Consider the following 22,831-nt stretch of genomic DNA (forward strand, 5'->3'; position numbering starts at 1 on the left):
TTGAAGAAAACTAAGTATCAAAGTAGATGGCCCTAAGGTCAAGAAGACTAATCTTTCTGAGTTTGCATCTGACCCTAGGCACTTAGTTGCTTATATTACTCTGGGTTAAATCACTTAATCCTTGTGCCTCACTTTCCTCACTTGTAAATGAGCTAGAGAAGAAAATGGTAAACCACTCCAATATTTGCCAAGAAAACCCTAAATGGAGTCATGAAGAGCTGGACATGACTGCAAAGATTCAACAAAGAACTGGAAAATTGAAGGGATATTTATTAACTGGGGAAAAGCTAAGGAAGTTGTGACATATGATTATGATGGAGTACAATTATGTTAAAAGAAATGACAAGGGATGAGAGATTGGTTTCTGAACAATATCATAAAATCTATATGAACTGATGCAATATGAAAAGAACTAGATCATTGTGCATATCAACAATAATTCTGTAATGATGAACAATTTAAGTTAACTTCAAAGACTTGGCTACTCTGATCAATACAATCATTTCAGAAAGCAATACGGAGTTATTCATATAAAGTGATTAAAATGCCCATTCTCTTTAAATCAGAGACTTCATTACTATACTTATGCCAAAAAGAAGCCATTGACAAGAAGTTCCAATCTATGCTAAAATATTTGTAGCTGCATTTTTATAGGTATTACATGATATACATGTTTTCAGATATTTTCAATGTATTAGTTGTGTAGGTTTTTTTTTTTTTTTTTGTCTTCAAGTATTATTTGTCATAGGGATAACTGGAAGAAGAAAAACTTGGGATAATTATGAGGATCTAAAAAAGAAAAAAGACACAGAAGACTAGAACATTATTAGAAGCCTTATTTCTACATATTGTGAATACTTTTTTTTAAATGAAGAGAGCTAGAAGCTGCATACGTTGAATATCAAAAATTACCACAAAACCCCAAACTGATTATATCACAATAAAAAGCAAATTATTTATTACTAACAAAAAATTTCATTTAAGAATCAACTCTATTCAATCAGTCATTGACAGTCAATTCAGTCATAGCTTAAGTCAAAATCAGTATCAAATTAGAAGACAGCCTACAGAAAGTGAGGAGTGAGATCTAACTAAGCCAGATCAATTCAATAGTATGGCATCTATGGATCTAATTAGAAGGATGACAAATAGAAACAGACTGAAATGGATATGACCATGTTTTCATAGTGATAAAAATGAAGAGACAATGTAAGAAGGTATTAACACAAAATACCCTGGCCCTTTTAAACTAAAACCGTAATTTCTTACCTTTAGGTTTTGGTTCTGCTTAATGAGAAAAAACTCCCTCTACCAAAGCAGATCAACAACTTGTTCTATAGTTTATAGACTCTTTAAGTTCCTTAGTGGTTAAGTAATTTGTTTAGGGTTATTGTTCATAAGAGAATCTTAAGTGATGGAAAATAGTTGTTGCAGTAAGAAGACCAGAGGAACCCAGAAATTACTCAGGCAACAAAACCAGATCTCTTTTTCAATAAGAAAGAACTGGTAGCTAAGGGTAACGCCAGTTTAAAATAGAAGCCCATTTGCAAAACACTATAAACAAGGCTTGCAGAAGATTACATGTGGTATTGCTTTTAAAATGAAAAACTTTAAAGGTGAAGACAAATCTGCTGAAAGGCTGGCAGGAGATTCAACTTAGCTAGATTCAATCCAAATCATCTACAAATAATACTTGGAGAAGATTGGCAGATGCAAAATATGTTTATAGCTGGCAAATCATCAGTGATATTATAAGCATAAGTGAGAGTAGAACCCATCATACTTGTACTCAACACCTGTGTAGGGAATGAAACTGAAGGAGATGAAACTGAGTAGCTGAAGAAGAAATCTGTCTTAGAAATGACATAATTTAAAGTAATGGAGTGATTAGAGAGCCCCAAGAGAGGAAAATACCCCCAAAAAAGAGAAAAAAAAGGGTAATATTACTCCCTATATCACCAACAAAAAAGGCATCAGAGAAGCCATTGTATTATTAATCCATATGTGCCCATTTTTTCATTTTTCTAAAATCTGTGTAAGAATTGTTTATTAAAGGTATTCTTGATGAAAATCTAAAGAAGGAAGAGGCAAGTCATGTGCCACATCTTCAAAGTCACAAAGTGACTGAAAGATATTACAAGACACCACTGTTCATCGTTGATTACTGGATGACAAAGGAGTAAAATGTAGCTATAACTACTGTCTTCAATAATATAAATGTCTGCTATACAAATACAAATAATAAAATTCCTTAAGAGATTCATAAAGATGATTCTGTACAATGACGTTTTGATTATATCAAATGAGGCATAAAACAATTTTAAGTTTTTAGGTACATTATCAAAGCTGTCATGATCGTACTAAACCAAGATAAAAAAATGAGTCTCTATAAAATGACAAGGTTCTTTCACTGCATTCATATGCTGATGATATAATACTAATTGCAGCAATACCAAGAATAAAATGGTACTGCCTCATAGTAAAAGAGTTATTTACAAAAGATCTGTTAATAATCAAAATGAAGTGAAGAATGTTTTCTTGCTAGATCTTTATAGTTCTTATCCCTTGGATGATTTAGCAATTGCTAAATTGCACTAGTCTCAAAATTGCACTAGTGTGCATAAAATATTATAAGGACTATAGAAAAGATGAAAGGCCTTTGGTTAGATTTTCTTTGGAGAGCTAATGGAGAGGGACACAAAAATAAACCCCTTGGTACTACTGCATACTCACTCAAAATTGAATGATGGGTCAAATGAAGTAATACAATGAAAATATTAAGTCAGAAAAATAAAGTACTGTCTAACGGTTCATTTATTTTACTATTTTGCAAACTCAAATATTTTAGCAAAGAAATATTACTTTTAAAAGTTATGAATACATGCTAATACAGAAAAACCACATCAGTAAAAACACATTATTTTCACATCAATGACTATTATGTTTTGGTTTTAGCGTGGAAAAAAATTTTAATGGTTATGCAAACAGGAATTCAGATGTAAATTAAAAACACTTACCGCCAACATATATGTGTCTAATTCTGGAGGATCTATCAATCTAGCCACTGACTCCACAAACAAAAAAAAAGCTATTACCATCAGAAAAAGTCCATTAATAAAACCAGACAGAATTTCTATTCTGCCATATCTGAAAGAGAACAGAGCATTTTTTTTTTTTTTTTAAGGAAAGGACTAAGAAATAAGAGAAAATTTAATAATGCAAGTAACTGACAATATTTTAATGCATTTTTCTTTTAAGGCTTCAACAATATTTTTATATTGACAAATGTAGAAATTAAAATAGAAAATGCTAGGCTTATACAAATTTCCATAGTTTATAATTAATGAGAATGGAAAAAACTCCAAGGTTTTAAAAATACTTTACACCCACTTTCTCAATGAAATAGCATTCCCTTCTACTCAACAATTTAAAATCTTGAAAATTTTCCGGAATATCAAAATGGCATTATCTTGTAAAACACTGATTTGTATATACTATTTAATATGTGTTTCATTATACTGATTTGTATTGTATACCAGTTTTGTTGTATGTTGCAGCTTAAGATTTTCAGATTCACAGCAGAAAATAATTTTAAGAGGTAATTTGTCTTGCCTCTTGTAGTTATGGATCCTATTTTCAACACTCTCCAGGAATAATTCCAGAGTGTCTTCTGATGGTCTAATCTAATGATTATATTTACTTGAGAAATCAAAATGTCTTTCTGTTTACCCAAACTCTTAAGTCCATTTTGTCATTTAGCTTTCTAAGAAGATAGTGAGTTAGCATCCTTCCTCAAATATCTCTTTAAAAAACTAGTCCAAAAGAAACTTCCCATGCTCTCCTTTTCTAGATTAAACCATGTGAATTATTTTCACCTGCTTTCATCCTTTTATTAGTTCTTATTGCTTCTCTCAAAACTTTTCTAGTTTCTTTTCCATATATTAAAAAAAAAAGTGAAGCCAAAATTAGCTCAAAAACAATGGGTAAAACTGCAAATGCTTGATAAATATCATTCAAGCATAATAACGTATTAAATCATAAGCAGGATATCACTGTCATAAGTCAAATCTATAATTTTAACCCTGAATTCTGGGGATCCAAAGGAGAGAATAGGGCAAATGAAGTTAAGAGCTGATCCAGGTGAAAAACTGGATTCTAAAGTCACCGACATCTAGCTGGGTTACAAAGACTATGTTATTAGCAGTGGCAAATGTGACACTTATCAACTCCTTACCAATGAAGATTTGCTTTTTCATTCCCTACTCTTTTTTTTCAAACAAGTTGGAAAATTATACCTGCTATCAGTTAAAAAATTAGTTTTAAGCACTCAGAGAATTAAGCACTTTTTCCTATTATAAATTTTTAAAAAAACTTTTTTCTATTTTACTATGCTTATATAAAGTCACTGTGATAGTCCCTTCTTTATAGGGCAATCTGCTAAAATAAAGCAATCAGCTAAAATTTAAGTCCTATGGCTTTAGATTTATTGGTGAAAGAAAAATGATCTGAAAACATTTCTACATTACAGACTAAGATTTATGAATCCATTTTTCATGATGGATTTTTCTGTTTAAAACTAATCATTGTCGCAGCAGCTAGGTGGTGCAAAGTCAGGAGGACTTGAGTTTAAGCCTAGCCTCAGACACTTAACACTACCTAGCTGTGTGATAATACCAATTGCCTCAGCAAAAAAAACCCAAACCAAAACCAAAACAAAAAACAACTAATCATTGTCATCTAACACCAGTAACATACTGATAATTGAAATTCAAGTACTTACCCATAGGAAAAAATACGGGTTGCTTTCCACCTACTCACTAGAGCTGCAAAAAGTCCCATAACTAAAGCAGAACAATCAAAGAGCATATGGAATCCATCTGATATTAGACCTAGGCTGTTGGTCAGCACTCCATAGAATAATTCCACAAAAGTAAAAACCTAAAAACAACAATTTGGATTATAAAATATATAATAAAATACTAGTTTTATTTAATTTTCTTAGAACTACATAAGCACTTTCAAACTATTTATACAACCCTTACTTTATGACACTACCTCGTATGATCTAACTTTGCTTCTTTAAATGTGTGGCAGCATCCATCCTATGGTGGAAAGTATAGTGGACTTGAAGTTACAATACACCTAGAGCCAAATCTCACCTCTGACACTAGCTGTGTGACTTTGGTCAATGACTACTTTCTCTAGGGTTCATTTATTCATTTGTAAGATCTGAATGGAAAACAACATCTATTATATCTTACAGAGTTATTAGGTTCAAAAGAAATATTATAGTATGTAAGGATAAGAAATGAACTTGTGATTTTGTTGGTATATGGGACCCCTGAATGAATAAAATTTCTTCTACTAATATAGACTGGCACCTTTTCTGCAACTTCTAGACTTGAGAATTGTTTAGAGTACCAAGTTGTTAAGTGACTTGTCCATGGTCTCACAGACAATATAATCAAAAGCAGGATGTGAACTTGGTTCTTCTTTTTTAGTTCTGATATTATTAACTCTTTATCCATGAGAGTTTAAATCTTAAATTGCAAATCTTTCAGAAAGAAAAGGCCAGAATTGGTTTTGAGCTCCATCATTAGAGGAAACATACAAATCAATATAAAATACAGAGCCATTGAGTGCTATTATTAAACCACTCTCATGTCATATTTAACAATAATAATTACATAATTCACTAACTCAGAAGACAGAAAAAGGAAGACCTAATTCAAAGGAGTGTGAACTATATTGTGAAAGATATGGTTGTAAGTGCATATGTATGTATATATTTTATCAGTATCTATCCTGTGCAAGACACAAAGTTGGGCACTATGAGAACATTAATCCTGTCACCTAGAATGAATGGACCTTGATAAGTGAATAAGGATAAAGGATTAGGACTAGACCTTTGGTTCTGGTGGTACGGGGAAACTCTCAGATGAGAAAATGTCCTCTATGCTAATTCAATTTTTCTGATGAAATCATTAGATTACCTAATATCAGTAAGAGTTTCCTTAGCAAGTAATGAAAAAAAAAAAAAAAAAAAAAAAAAAAAAAAAAAAAATCCTAGAGTTTATGTTTGGCCTAAGAAAACAAATTCTTTAAGCACTTTGGCTTCTCATAAATATTAATAAAAATCCAATAGGATCTTTGTTAGCATTTTTAAAAAGTTTGTATGACTATGACTTACATGTAATAAATCAGCATTAAAAATATTAAACTTTACAAATTGACAATGTCTTCCCCCTCCCCCCCCATTAATCTGAAAAGAAGTTTACTGAACTTGGGGATAAAATACCAAAATGTAGTTTAGTTGACAAACATAAAAGTATGTAAAAATTTTTAAGAGAAATAAATTTTGTTTATGATATTCATCTGAATGACAACTATTGTAATAATGAAGGAATCCTTTTGTATATAATAATTTGTAATTTTTATATAAACCAGTTTATAATTAATATTCCAAATAGGAATTTCTAAAAAGCTCAAAGAATATCTCTATAAATAGGCCGAATATATCCTTGCAATCTTTACATTCTTTCAATTGCTTAGCAAAACTTTTTTTTCATTTTTTAGTGAAAATACAATTTTAAAAGTATGCTAAAAAGTCACTCTAGCTAGAAATGTTAAATACATAAGATTTGATACGTACTAAATTCTCACACCAAATTTTAATGTGTGATCTTTATTTTCTCTTCAAGTTCCTAAATATGTTAAAATTGGTAATATGACAATTAAATAAAAATTCCTATTAAAAGACTAATAAGCTTTAAAATTAGATTATTCTATTAAAAAAATCTTACCAGATTCAGGCACAAGAAGTAAAAAATGTGTCTAGAATCACTCTCTTCAAGTATTTGTTTCAATGATTCCTTAATAAATCTAGGGACTGACTGAGAGCTGTGTTGTAAAGCATCACCCATGAAGTTATATAGAGGAGTTCCTTCAGGAGAATAGCCAACAAGAGTACCTTTCTGTCCTCTCTTAGAGGGAGAAGCTAGTATGTTAGCAGCTACAAAGAAAAAAAAAAATCACAAAACAGCTTTGAATTACAATTATTTCCTTTTGTTTTAAACAAATTTTTATTGAAGTCTTTTGTTTACTTTAATTAATTTCCTCCAGGAAAATATTCAAATAGTCAATGCTTACAGAAGCCAACTACTAACATTAACTGATGCTAAGTAAAATGAGCAGAACCAGATCCTTGTACATGGCAACAAGAAGATTATACTAAGATCAATTCTGATGGACATGGCTCTTTTCAACAATGACTGAGGCCAGTTTCAATGACCTTGTGATGAAGAAAGCCATCTACACCCACAGAGAGGACTGAGGGTAGTGTGGATCACAATATAGCATTTTCACTTTTTTTGTTGTTTGATTGCATTTTGTTGTTTTTTTTTTTTCTCATTTCCCCCCTTTTTTGATTTGATTTTTCTTGTGCAGCATAACTGTATAAACATGCATACATATATTAGATTTAATTATATTTTTAATATGTTTAACATAAGAAAAATTCCAGTAGAAAATAATTTGATCACCACGATCAAAAAAGTGAACCACAAAGCAAAACAGTATTATACAGAAAGCACTTATTAGCAAAAATCAATACCTCAGGGCAGTTCTTAATTTTTCTTTCATGCTTTTAATTAATTGGTATTGTCACTCTTCCCCAGTTTTCTCAATAACAAATCAATCTTTTTCATCTTAAACAAGTAGAAAATGAAGGAATAAAATAAGATCCTTACACAAAATGAAGAATATAGCACTCACTACTACTCCTCCAGAAAGAACATGTTCAGTGCTCTCTTGATGTGCTGGTTTATTCATAGCTCGAAGTTGGTCTGTAATTGGATGTGTCCAAAAATTTCCAAAAAGTAGAGCACTCATACAAATAAGAAAAGATCCAAAGCGAGCACTCTTGGAAACTTCCATTTTGACCGAACAGATGGAATCCACATAGAAATCCAGGACCACAACAAAAAAGATAACTGTTGTGAAAGGCATGATGAGAGAAGACCAAGATTCTACTTTACTCTAGAAAAAAAGAAGGAATTCCTACTAGTGAAGGATATATTATGCAAATAATTTTTAATGTGCTAATGCTTTTGAGGTGTAAAATTAACATTCTTTGGTCCAAGTAAGGAGATAGAGATGACCAAGTGTGAATGTTAAAATGTACTGTATCTGCACATTTCTCCCCAATATTTGGGGAGTCAATACCATTTGATATTGACTTTTTTGTTTTTTTGTTTTCAAATTCAGGATTTAAATATATCCTACAATCTCCTGGATCAAAAGAATATAATATTTAAGTACTATATTTAATTCTTAATGCATTTTCTAGAATATTGTTTCAAATTCTAAACAATCATAATCCTACCATCTAAAAAGAACATGAAAATGTGAAGATACAAAAAACAAATAAGAATTTGATCATTCAGGAAAAGATAATGATAAATGTGGGAAGAGATGTGGCAAAACTGGGACACTAATGTATTATTTATTGGTAGAGTTGTGAAATGATACACCTATTCTGGAGAACAATTTGGAACTATGCCCAAAGGGCTATAAAACTGTATACTTTTGTTCCTAAAGTCTCACTACTGGGTCTATATCCCAAAGAGATCATAAAAGAGGGCAAAGTACCCACAAAAATGTACGTAGCAATTCTTTTTGTATTGGCAAGGAATTGGAAATTGAGTGAATGCCCATCAGTTGGGGATTGGCTAAGTTATGGTATATAAATGTAATAGATTATTATTGTTCTATAAGAAATAATGAGCATACTGACTTCAGAAAAGCCTGGTAAAATTTTACATGAACTGATGCTGAGTGAAGTGAGCAGAATCAAGAGAACATTGTACACAATAACAGCAAGATTATGTGATGATCAACTATGACAGATTTAACTCTTTTCATCCAAGACAATTCCAATAGACTTGAAATAGAAAAATACTATCCACATCCAGAAAAAGAACTATGGAGACTGAATGTGGATCAAACACAGTATTTTTACCTTTTTAGGGATGGGGGTGAGTAGGAGGAATTGAGGAGTATTTTGTTTTTCCTTAGCTGTGTTTTTTCCCTTTTGGCTTGATTTTTCTTATACATGACAAATATGGAAATATATTAGAAAGAATTATACATACAATATAACCTATATCAAATTGTTTGCTATCTTGGGGAGGGAGACAAAATATGAAACACAAAATCTTACAAAAATGAATGTTGAAAACTTTTTTTATATGTATATGGAAAAATAAAATACTATTGAGAAAAAAAAATCCAATCATTATGGACATATATAGAGAAGGAAATAATGTAAACAGATGAGAATTTACGTAAAGCATTTTGTAAATCTGTATGTATGAACATTCTTGACTTTAGGGAAAAGCAAAGTTTTATGCTATTTATAAATAATTAAAACAATGTATCTGTGAGTGAACAGTAATTCAAATGTTCACTTATTGCTAAAATTACTTTTTGCTATTACCTCAGTTGTCACAGAAAGGATGATGACCCATGGGCACAAAAGCAGCACAGAAACGAGATGGGATAAGGCTTGAAGACGTTTGCCTCCACCCACATCTAGAGAGAGCTTTCTGGAAGCTGTATGAAAACCAACTTTACAACACAAAGCCAATACGAGCAACAATACTCCACCCTGTTAATAAAATGATAAAATTCTTAAAAGAAGTACATAGGATCTAATATTAACAGATAAAAAAATTATGTTAGAAGGAACTGGTAAACTGTTCTTGCAAACTTTGTTACTATCCCAAATCTATTGCTTAAAAATACATACATGATTTGAGGTCCATTTTCAATGAGATTCTCTTTATTTTTTAAATTATCATAGCATTATAATAAAAAAAGTTCCATTATGAAAAATCCAAATATGGAATTGTGTTGAATTAGAGATATCAATCCTGTCAAAAATGTAACAGCAATTTATTATCTTTAAATTTGACAAGTAAACAAAAAATGTCTAATCAAATAAGACACTATTCAACACATAACTTATTTTGTCATTTTGAATTCACTTTTGTAGGTAAGAAATGGCTGTAGTCTTAGATATTTAGGAAGGGAAAAAGAGAAATGATAATATCAAATTGCCTAAATCTCTGACTATTAAGAAACCCATTTAAACCGAATCAAATTACTAAAAATCAGGCTTTATTCTAGATACTGACAATCACAGGCACACACTCATTTCAGAGATATCACAATCTTAAAAATAAAAAAAAAATTTCCAGAAGTTTAAGTATAAGGAAAATGACTTACCTTGTGATCTGCAACACCTAAGAAAGCAATGACTGTGTAAAGCATATGTGTGAGAGCACTATCATGATGTCCTTCAGCTAAAGAATTCAAGTTAAAGAAAACACAATACATCTTCAATTCATACATTTGTTCATTAGTAGTGGTAGCTCTAATGCTAATGTGGATTTGAAACAGAAAATATCTTGTTTTTCCTTTCCAACTACTCTGCAAGGGATGAAGTCTTTTCTCCAACATTTAGGCTGAGAAAGTCTCGAAATGTCAAAGATATAGAGGTAATAACATTTAAGAAATCCTAGTAATCATCATTAGAAGCAGGTCTTTGGCTCCAAGGCTAGCCTACAAAAGGAAACAAATCTAGTGTGGAGCAGCTGCTCAGTGATTCTATGGACTAAACAGGATTTTTTTGGATCTTATTTTATTTTGACATTTTTTTGCAACCTAATTATTCCCTATAACACTATTAGGGAAAACAATCAAGTTGCAAATAAACTGCAGAGGCCCTTCAAAGGGCCAGATATCACAACTAATTGATTGGTCCAGAAGCACTGATCTGTTCCTTTTCTGAAGACTAACTCCTCCTTAAATAGACTGGGAGCTTTCTACTCCTGAAGTTATTCCTATTAAGTACTAGATTTACTGTGGAGAACCTGATTGACTTTAGCTCTAGTGCGGCTAAACTCCCTCAGTTCAAGTGGTCTACCAGCCTTAATCTCTCCCCAGTAGCAGAAATTATGACCATATTCAGATGAATTTAGTTTGAAGAATCTTCTCTTTAGCAGTAGACAAAACTAATTAATTCAAGTTTTATCAACCATTCATTTTTCACAAGTTCTAACATTTACCAATATGGCAATAAATCAATCTTACTATTAAATCAAATCATAGGATAATTTATTTTAGAGATGGAATACTTTCACTTTACAGTGAACAAAGAGAAACCTAAAGACATTAAGTGATTTGCCCAAAGTGAGAGTGATATCCACAGCCTAAGCCAGGAATTGAACCCAAGTTTTCTCATACAAAATTCAGCACTCTTTATTGTACCATATTACTTACTGATTGCCACTTTCTACCCCCTAGGAATTACTCTTGTACATTGTTTTTACATATCTGCATACATCTTGTATCCTTCCTTATGAAGCATTAACTTTTTCAGAGAAAGAAATGAGTAGTTTTAGTGTTTGTGGCTTATGTCACTTCTCACTAGTATGCTAGAAAAAACAGGTACTTAATATGTTTGCCAAACTAAAGACATGCTGCTTATAAAGCTAATTTAAAGAGGGTCCAATAGTTTACTTCTTGTTATAGATCTAGCAGCTGCTATTACTTAAGAACAAATGCCATTTTTCTATAGACTTTCCTACTTCAACTACCTTCAATTTCAGAATATTTAGCCATTACAGAAAGTTCTATGATCCTGGAAAAATTATTTATTTTAAACTAAATCTTTTAGTTTTGTGAAACAACTCATTATTAAGCAATTTTATTCTGTTCCATTTGTGAATGTTACCAGTGTTAATCATACTCTACTTTTCCTTTATCACTGGCATTCTTCTACTACAGTATCAAAAATATCTTGGCTTGATTTTACTCTTTTATGAAAGGATACGGTGTTCAGCAATTTTAGCCATAAGATCATCATTATCAAAAAACAACAAACAGATCACAGCAACGATGAAAAAAGCAGCTCCTCTTGTCTGAAAATAAGATTATTTGTTTTTAGAAGGTTCTCAGGTTATCAAATCTAATGTTAAAAATATTCTGAAGATGCAAAAGAAATTGTAAGCTATCAAAGTAAAAATTCATATCTGAAAAAAAGTAAGTACATAATGATCTAAAATTTTATCTTCACTGGTAACATATAAAAGCAAAGAGGCCCATTAGGTTCAAAAGAACATCTTGAGGCATCTAAAACACATAATGCAGAAAAATAAGAATTTCCTTTTCTTTGTTGTCATGATGTTATCACACTTCAATTAATGCAAGCTGAAATTTCTAGCTGTTATATAATTGATAATTGGAAAATCCTACCTAATCCAGTAATAAGTATTTAATAGACATTACTAAACAAGGAAGGAGGCAATTAATGGCACTGAAGTAAAAAACACATAAATGAAAGTTTTAAATAATGACAGGAATAGTAAAAACATTGTTTCCCATCACAATCCCTGGATCAAAAAGAAACATGTAGCTCACTTAGTTGCAAATTCAAATCAAATTGTGTCTATTAAGTGAAATAATTACACCTATTCATAATCTGGCCCCTTATTCCAGACTCTTACTTAAATCTTGTTCTAGAGACTCATTTTGTATAAGGATACATAGAAAAAACAAGGTGCATTTATTAAGTACTTGCTAGGCATCAGGCACAGCACTAAGGGTTAAGAGAAACAAACAGGAACAAAAAGAATTCCTGCCCTCAAAGGACTTATATTCTAAAAAGGAAAGACAATTTAAAAAAAAAAGGGGGGGAGGTACAGCTGAAAAGAAGGGAAGGGGAATTACCTAACTAAGGACAGAGTATCCAGAAGCCCAAAGCAAAGTCAGGAAGCAAATGAAGGTTGGCTAGCCTGGGTATCTACTCAAAATGGAGTGCTTGGCAGGGACTTAGCAACTGAGAAAAGGGTAAGAATGCTGCAGAGGTGGATGGATGTACAGTAGGATGAAGTGAAGCTTTAAGGTAAGATGGCAACTAAGGCATGCTGGCAAAGTCCAGAAAGTTAGAAGCAGAGACATGCAGGCAAGGCTTCCAAAGCATAGGCCTTGAACTGTGCCTGTCTGGAAACTAGCTGAGTTAATTTTAAGTGGACATTTCTTGAATGCTTTATGGTTGCCAAGTGCTTTATGTGCACTATCTCCTTGGAGGCTTGTAACTGGGAAGATAAGTATCACAGCTATCATCTTCATTTTATAGCTAAGGAGAACAAGCCTCAGAGAACTGAAATGATTGCTTCACAGTCACAAAGTCAGTAAGTGTTGGAGGCAGATTAGAATATGACTCTTCTTGACTGAAAGTCTAACATTCTTCTCACTATGAAATGTTGCCTATGAAATCAGAGTTCCACTTCAAGAAGATCAACTACTAAATCATAATTTTTCTAGAAATTGGATTCTAATAAAAATGGGAAATGGGCTAATCTAGTAAATATGATTAAGAATTATCATAAAGCCACATAACCCAATCTGTAAGGCTCACAATCAATGTAAACAGACTAACTTGAAGATCAATGAAGCCTGCACATCAATATTCTTTGGCAGAGAACAAAAACAGAAAAATTCTATGAAGAGTTAAAATTTTTTTAAATCAACAATCATATATCACATCACAAAATAGGACATATGTGTTATTCAGTGGATACTGATCCCTGTTAAAGAGGGAGAAAAGTATTCACCTAAGGTGTCAGAAAAGATATCTTTTGTAAAGTCCAAACAAAACTTCGTGTCTTGATTAATGGTGACATTTTCCAAATGCTCTTGTTTGTGGATGACATTGTGGTAATTTCTACTAAGCCCCAGAATATTTAAAATCCTTCTCAGTAAAGAGGAAGAAGACACTGATCTGAATTTCATTTGGAAAACTGCATGATGGATTTAATGATTCCCTGAAAGTTGCTACAAAAACAGCTAAACTCTTAAACATTAATGTTGATTGGTAATGCATCTTGCTGTTTTTTCTTCTGCCCATTCCCAACCGCTGTGCAGGTTTTTTTTTTTGGCATCAACAACTTGATAAAATAAATTAAAATAGCAGAAACTGCTGTAGATATATGCTACATATATTTTCTCACCTTTACCTTTTCTTCTAATTTGATGTTGACTGTTTTTGGTAGTAAGTTATAATAAGTGACCAAAAAGTGACAGGTATTCCTTCCATATTGGGAAAACAGTTATTTCCTCTCTGTAGCTAATTTTGTTATTTTAATGTCATCATATGGGGTTTGCTATGTCTAAAGATCAAACCTCAAGATATTTTAAAGGTTTATAAATGACAAGGGTAAAAAAAACTTTGGATAATAATACTTCAATAAATATATGATTTTACTAATGAAGGTATTTCCCTTTGCCAGAGCAAATCACAGACTGCATAATACTTGGACTGTCACCCTTTGTTCTTGTCACCTATGTGATAGCCCTCTTCTCCTTTTCAGTCATATATAATTCATGGATAATAGCTTTATGTCACTTTTTGCACATAAATCATTCCTGGAAATGAACTGAAAGCCATGTCCATTATATGTCCTTACATTGCCCCTTGAATGACAAATGATTTATTATTTGAAGACTGCTCTCTTTCAAGTGATACACACAATTATCAACAAAACGTATTTAAAAATACGGATTTTTGCATTAGAAAGGAGTTTTACAAGCACTATACAATTTCCAAAATTTAATCTATATTGTGTTCTTCCTATTCAATTTTGAGAAATCCATTTACTTCAGGACCCATAACAAGTATATGCAATTCTGGGCAGCATTTTGTAATTATTTAGTTTTTTCCTATATGAATTATTCCACTAAGCTCTTGAATAATCAGAGACTTCATTGAGGAAGGCTTGTAATGTTCTGGAATTTGATGTAATCAGCACTATATTATTTGCCAAGAGGAAGATTTGAAAGGCATCATTTATCTAGAGTGAAGACTTATTACATTTGGATCTTCCCTAGGGCATCCTACATGACAATGACAAGCACCTTTGGCAAAGCATACATTTATTTTTCTATTTTTAAGTCTCAACTAATGTTAACAATCAGGGGATTTTGAAATGCTGCTCTATCGCCATAGTTACATTAAGGAAAGAATTTTATTTAAATTTAATACATGTGTGAGATATTCAACTACCATTAAAAGAAGGTGACAGAGAGCATCATTAACTATCGACTCGCATTTCCTACTTATTTCTTATTAAAATTTTCAGGAAAAGAAATTAAATATATTTTGAGAGTATAATTGATAAAAATATGAGAGTAGAGATAGGAAAAATTTCATAAGTAATACAGTGAATCATCTCCAGCACACAAATGACTGAAGGATACAAAGGAAAAAAACCAAACAAACAGTATGTTTAACTGTAAAACAAGCACCTGATTCAGTAAAACAAAATGCAACCTTCTCTCTTCTTCTCTAAACAAGGTGTTTCTCATACATATGTTAAAAACATATAAGATTTCTTCACAGATGCAAGTCAATTAAGAAAAAATTGTTCAATGATCCTCTGATAATCACTAGGGGCACAAAATGGAGACATTCTGAGAAGAATTTGCTGCCATTATGGAAGCTGGCCAGTACACAACCCAAAAGAAGTGTAATTCTTCTAGTTTGCAGAACCATGGCAATGACACAAAGTTCAGAAAATATATAGCTAAATGAGATCCACCAAAACTCAAATGAGTTTAGTCTAACAGTTCACTTGGTAGAAAGTAAGTGAATGAAGAATAACTATTTATATGCAAATGGACAGAGTTCACTTATTGATATACTTTGCACAGGTATTGGAGAGGGACAATGAACTAGGTTCAGAATTGGCAATGGGAGTAAGCTAATTTGTATCTGCAAAACCATTCAATAATGCTAAGTTCCTCTCTAAACAAAATTCTTATCTTTAAACTCTAATATTCTTCCAATAGACTGCTATAAATTATGAAATACCCCAAAAGTCAAGTACTGAAGGGCTCTGATAACTCAAAATACAACCAAAAGGCATATGCAGCCTAAATAGGTTACTGTATGACACCAAAGATGACTTGTGTGCAAAAAGTGAGGTGAAAAGATGCCATTCATACATATACCAACCAAAAGAGGGGGAATAATAAAAATTGATCGTAATGATTACACCACTGTTGATTTATAAAGGTTTATACAAATATTTATATGCAGTAATGTTTTATGTTCATCAACCCTGTGAAACAGGCAACAGAAGTGTTTTTATCCACATTTGCCAAAAGAGGAAACTGAAGCTCCAAAGGCCTAAGTGACAACTCATAGTCAGATGGTTGGTGGCAGAGAATGGACTGGAACTCAAGATTCCAAATCCAGAGAGCTCTTTTTACTTTTCCATTTTTTTTTAATTAGTATTTTTTTCCCCCTAAACTTGAAAAACACTAAACAAGCAAAGATTTCCATGTAACAAAAGAATTATTGGTGAAACTATTTCATACAACTCGTTTTCTCCTTCAACAATACAGTAAATTGAACATGTCGTTTTTAAAACTATCCCAACAATATTGCTTTATGGTTATCTTGAATATTAAATCAAATTCTTTATAAATATTTCGATCTATACTGACACAAACTTAACATTGATGAACTCAGGGAGCTTGCAGCTCACTGGGGGATTTTCTCCTGGAAGACTGATCAGAGCATCAGAGATCAAGAAAGAGAAGATGGTTTTCATTACTGGAAAGGAATATCTACGTTGATGAGATCGTGGATTCATCTGAATAATGAAAATACTACGTGGTTGAAGAGAATATAATAGCACCATAACTATTAAAAATTAAAAAGTAACCCAAGGATAAAAGAAAAGACACAAGGTTAGTGTAAGCTGACTATGTATCTGATGAGCTGTGAGCAAGAAGTAGCAAAGAAGATAGTGCCAAAGACAGGATCAAGAGGGAAATGAACTGAACAAATCATAGAATTGAGAACCAACAAACCGAAACCTTAGTAATAAATGTATCAGTAAGCCTTGAGAGGTTGAAAGAAAAAGTGAAAGCCCCTAGATCACAGGGGCTAGATCATTAATTGGACAGGCTGGAGTATAACAATGGAATTACCCACACCAATGAAATAATGGATTTAGCAATGACAATTTTTAAAATATTAAAATCTAATAAGATAATGATATACAAATTATTTCATAAATATTTATTAATATTTAATTCATAACTTTTATAAATAATATCACTTGAAATGGGGAAGTCTGTCAAATGGGGAGATTATTTTGTTAAACATCTTCAAATGATACACTGCTACAGAGAGTAAGGACTTGCTTCTATATTAACTAGTTATGTTTGAAGTATCAAAGCTATCAAATACTCTTCAAATATGAACTGTGATTGGAAAGTGTTATCCAGTCAGTGGGGAAATGGATGAACAAGTTGTGATACATGAATATGATGCAATAATATTGTGCTGTAAGAAATGATGAAAGGGATTGATTTCAGAAAAATCTGTTAAGACCTATATGGACTAATGTAATCTTCACAGCAATAGCAATATTGTAAAGATAATCAACTGTGAAGTTGATCATAGTATTATGATCAGTAACTCTGATCAGTATTATGAGCCACCATAATTCCAAAGGACTCAAGACATAAAATGCTATTTTATTATCAGTTAAGAGAACTGATGAATTCACACTGGAGACAGAAACAAAACTTTTCACTCTCTAGTTTTCCTGCATTTTCTTGGAGGTGGAGGTGGTGGGATGATAACGGTGGAAGTGAACACAACTAATGCAGAAATGTTTTCCACAATTGTTTATGTATAACAGGTATCATATTTCTTGCTTTCTCAATGAGTTGGGGAAGGAAAGGAAGGAATATAGAGCCTGAAAATGAAAATAAAATGAAAATTTTAAAATATGAACTTTGAGAGATTTTATTAGTGATAATGGTGAAAAGAAGACTGCAATTGTTATTTAACTCTCAAGTGACAAAATTTACATTTATTATTTCAATTCTGAAATAAAGAGATAGCTGAGGAAAAAATACCTTTGCTGGTCCTCCTCCAGAACTAGTGAACAAAACATTTAGTAGCGAGATGACAACAATATCACTGTGTTCAAAGAGCAGCAAAGTCCTATGAAAACAAAAAGTGATTTAAATGGCTTTCCTATACAACTTTTCAATACATATGAATTGAGGCAGGTTAGGAAAATGGATCAGCTAGTTTTCTTTGGCTTTCATAAGAAAAAAAAAAATCTTTCAAAATTTAAATATCACAACTAATTACTATGTAGATTATTAACTGCTCACTAATTTTCTTACTCTCCACAAATCATGGAAATTGTATTTAAAGGTATTTTAGTGATTGTGGTCCAAATAGTTCAAGTAACTAATTGTACTTTTATTTGAGAATAAAAAACCATTTAAAGACGTTGCTACGTTATTTCATAAAACACTGATTTAAATTTAAGAAAAAATTTCCTAAAAAACATTCTCAAATATGAATGACTAATAAACAAATATGAGGAATAAAATCCTAAATAAAATTTTTTTGTGTGTTTATATATTTTTGTTGCTGCTACCTAAAAAACTAAAACAAAGGAAAAAACTTTCAACCAACTTTTTGATAATTTGGAAGCCTCTCTTTGAGAGTGAATGAATTTGGAAATGAAAAAAATTTAGGAGTGAGTCTTTCAATTTTTTTCTTTACTTCAGTCCCCCATCAGGTAGTGTTTATATTTGAAATGGCTAGGAAAGCACCTGAAAATGAGAAAATAATTTCACTCCTATGTAAACTGAAGACTATGGGTCCTCTTAACTCATTTGCTTATAACAAGGTCTTAAACATATGTGCCAATTAAAAAAAAGTTATTAGGGTAATTATGTTAACACTTTAGTAAGTCATACATTCGTTTTGTGAAACTATCAAATGGATAACTGATAATTGCAATCAATAAAATCCTTAAAGATCTTATTTTTTTTTTAAAGCAAAGATAAGGCTGAGGTACTTTGTCAAGCAAGTATGACAGATTAAAAATGGAGCAGGGCTTCCATTATAAAGTATCAGTCCATTAAAGTACACATATACAAATACCTAAATTGAATTCACTGTAAGAAAAGTATTACAATTTTTTTTACCTAAACTAAACTTATCAATGCTTGATATAAAAATGAGTTAAATAAAATTGATATATAAAACAAGTATATTAATATTAACACAATAAACTTGCAAAAAAAATTTACATTTACCTTAATGGTCCACAAAGAGTGAGACCAAAAAACCATAACAGTGAAATAATGCACCCAGCAACAGCATGTTTAAATATTTTGATCCACTGTAAAGAGAAATGTGAAAAATTAAAATTTTCAATGATAGAAACCATAAAGATAACACAAAACTTCATATTAAAAATAAGAAAATAATAATGAAAAGGTTTAAAATGGATAAAGTATAACAATCTCAAAGTAAATAAAAACATTAGGATTATCTACTTAGCACATTCTAGAGTAATGGATAACCTTCTATATGTCTTACTTTCATAATTTTTGGTTAGAGTTTAAAATTTTCTTTTGAATATCTGAATTTTGAATAGTTAAAATTTCCAGAATGTTCAAATGTTAGTGTGGCTATACTTAATATTTTATGAGGGCTTTTTTCTCTTGTCAATTACTACATATTAGAATAACTTTGTCCAAAGAGGGGGAGGGAGAAGAGAAGGAAGGCTACAAAGGAAAGGAAAAGAAGAAGAAAGAGGAGGAAGAGGAAGAACTGCAATCATGCTCTTTAATGCAAGTTGAACTATAAGTTGGAAACACCATCTTTGTTAGACTGCAGGAGCCCTAAATTCTATCAGAATTTAGAAATTGTTCAATAATTAGACTCAAAGTCACAAAAACCTGAGTTCAAATCCAATCTCAGACACTTATTAGTTGTATGACATTGGACAGATCATATTTGTTTCAGGTTCCTCATCTGTAAAGTAGAATATAATAGCATGTACCTCTTAAAGTTGTTCTAAGGCTCAAATGATATAATAATTATAAAGAGCTTAGGATAGTGCCTGTTAGTTATTATTTTTTTAAATGAAGTCTATAAGCCCCCAGATAAAGCCTGTTCACCAAGGCAATAGGAGATACCAGACTCAAATACTGGGTCATTGTAATGAGGACAGTTATGAACTATCGTCTCTGTTGTATACTATCATAGATTCTGACTGAAATGAGAAAGGGACTTACATAGGGAAGTAGCATTCATTGGCCAGGAGGCCCTGGACTATGTGTATGAAGAAAAGAGGAAGTTAAAAAGCCAGTAGTAGCAGCAATATTGCTCAAACTTACAGAACAAAGGATCTCACTTGCAGTATCTATATCTAGTCCAGCCTGCAGAGAATAACTAGGGCAGAAATCCCAGATCAAAAGGGAACCTATAATTCTGCCACACTGAGCCAGGAGAGCTTTCCAAGCTGTCATTATGGGGAGAGTCCAGAAATGATTTACTCTTGCTCAGACCCAAACTCAGGCCAGAAACTTGCAACATTGATTAAATAAAATGAATCATCTAGTATGTGGGCATGTGCATGGACACACTCAATAGAAATCTGGGAAATGATCAACATAGTGACCAACAAGAATTCCTGAGAATTCATGATAAAACATACCTGAGAGAAGTGATAAACCCAGAGTTCTGGTTAAGTTAGTTTTGTTTGACTATACAAGTTTGTAATACAGGTTTTGCATTTTTTTTTTTTTTTTTTTTTTTTTTTTTTTTTTGAGGAGAGGAAGAGAGGGAAGAGAAGGATGATTTTTGCTTGAAAAAAAAAATTAAGCTCGTTCTGGTTAAGTTTTTTGTTCTAAATTATATGTAGATGGTAGAAAAACTAGGATTTAAAACTAATTCCCCCCCCCCCCAAATCTAATGCTTTTTTCACTAGAAATAGAATTAAGGCATTTTAAGATGGAATTTTAAAATGTCAAATGTATATCTTAAATTTATAAATATTATCACTGAAAGAATTTGCACATCTTATTAAAACTTTTATACTCCTTTTTTGCATTTTTATACATCCCATTTTTTATTATTTCTTCCAGCACCCTTACTTTTGAAATTTTAATCTTGAACAACAGAATTAACTTTCCTTGACTTGAATAACAGCAACATAATTCATTATAGAAGATTTTGGAAGTACAAAAATTACCAGGTTTAAATATTCTTTACACAATAACTTCAGTTGAACTCCTAGCATCTTTCAAGTCTACTACATTAATTTAATTTGTGCCATATATACTTAGTTTTATTTATTCAGAAAATTTTATCAGCCAAAATTTTGTTGAGTCTAAAATCTTTATTTTTTTTACTTAAATCATTTAGTATAGAAATCCTTAAATAAGGCAAACAATGAACCTTTTTTTAAAAATTCTAAATTACCGGGCAGAGAGGCAAGATAGAAATGCTTCCCTAACACAACATGACTTTGCAAGCAACTCACCTGATGTTTTGTTACAGTTTTTCCAGAGGAAAATGGTTTTTGAAACAAAACCATGAAAAATGCAGACCTATTGAAGCAAATATTTAAACATTAGCACAGTAGACATGAAGGTTTCAGGAAAAAAAGAATGGGTTTTAAGCAAACATAGCAAAACTTATATATCCATAGGAGTATTATTGTTCTCCAAATTAGTCATCATGGGGAGCTTTGCTGATTCTATGTTACTGCTCAAAAAAATTTTTGAATTTTGCTTTTTAGATGGCCTTAAAAACCAGTTTACAAATTATTCAAGTCAGTGGTTTAATCAACCATGACTTTACAATCCATACTTTGTACCCTTAAAGTAAAAATAACAAATATAATGTAAAACAATTTATGTATTGTAGTCTGCATGTAACAGAAGGTAGGAATGAGTACAGGTACTTGCTACGTAATTACTGCAGATACATCAGCATATCATCTCAAAGTAACACAGGGATTCATTTTAATTACAGAATTTGTAAGAAAAATTTAGTTATATATTAAATATATGTAATCATGCTAATCAAAATATTCTATGTAAACAATAAAATTAGACTAATATCTTTCCTGAGAAATAATAAAACAGAAAGATTTATGTTTATTTTCTATTCATTCTATTATCAATAACAAGATACGGCATTTCAATTTAGACCCCCCCAAAGGGTCAATTATTTTGACAAGACTTCTAGCAAAATAACTCATTTCTTTAAACAAAAAAAGTTTTGCTTTTTTTTTTTTTTTTTTTTTTTTTTTTTTTAAAAGGAGAGGGATTTTTCAACTTATAGGAATTAATTCAAGTAGAAGACTTTTTGAACTTTACCAATTACTTTTTAAGTCTCTAACTGGTTTGCAAACTGAATAATATAGTCTACTCTGAATCTCCTACCAAAATAAAAAGTTGGGAGAAAATTCTATATGCTTACCCTAGTTTTAATATAAAGATGAACTGTACAATGTGAACTGCTTTCAAGAGATCATATGATTCAAAAAGTCCCAAAGCCTTCAGAAACTTAGTGAAACATAGCAATACAATATATTTAGTGAACCTGAAAAAGAAAGATACATAAGTTTTAGTGTTCTGAAGTCATTAGGACATTTAGCTTTAAACAATAGATTCTGAGAAATCAATACAAGAAAAGGGTATTTTATCAAAAAGTTATAGTTGCAATGTAATCTCACAATTTTCTGACATTTAAAAAATACCTATTACATCTCAGCATTTTGGAAATATTTAAAAATTAAAATCTCAAACTCTTTCCCATTATAAAAAAGGTATCAGAGGAATCTGCATCTTACTTATTGGATAAATGATAAGCCCTTTAATGACAAGAAGTTTTATTTCTGTCTTTGTATTCTCAGTGCCTGGGCAG

At 31.4% G+C, this 22,831-nt stretch overlaps 1 protein-coding gene across 1 annotated transcript in view; it reads right to left on the reverse strand.

Moving 5' to 3' along the window:
- The window catches only part of SLC30A5 (solute carrier family 30 member 5), a 47,341-nt gene that overhangs the window by 12,317 nt on the left and 12,193 nt on the right, over window positions 1-22,831 (reverse strand). The window contains exons 2-12 of the mRNA XM_074282369.1: window positions 22,385-22,507; window positions 21,441-21,507; window positions 19,204-19,289; window positions 18,001-18,088; window positions 11,897-11,984; window positions 10,288-10,364; window positions 9,497-9,667; window positions 7,749-8,037; window positions 6,804-7,012; window positions 4,781-4,938; window positions 3,018-3,147 (exon numbers count right to left, since the gene is read on the reverse strand). Of these exons, the coding sequence (XP_074138470.1) occupies window positions 3,018-3,147; window positions 4,781-4,938; window positions 6,804-7,012; window positions 7,749-8,037; window positions 9,497-9,667; window positions 10,288-10,364; window positions 11,897-11,984; window positions 18,001-18,088; window positions 19,204-19,289; window positions 21,441-21,507; window positions 22,385-22,507 (1,486 nt within the window). The remainder of the gene's footprint in view (window positions 1-3,017; window positions 3,148-4,780; window positions 4,939-6,803; window positions 7,013-7,748; window positions 8,038-9,496; window positions 9,668-10,287; window positions 10,365-11,896; window positions 11,985-18,000; window positions 18,089-19,203; window positions 19,290-21,440; window positions 21,508-22,384; window positions 22,508-22,831) is intronic.

This window comes from Sminthopsis crassicaudata, chromosome 1 (genome assembly GCF_048593235.1).
Source record: "Sminthopsis crassicaudata isolate SCR6 chromosome 1, ASM4859323v1, whole genome shotgun sequence".
NCBI lineage: Eukaryota > Metazoa > Chordata > Mammalia > Dasyuromorphia > Dasyuridae > Sminthopsis > Sminthopsis crassicaudata.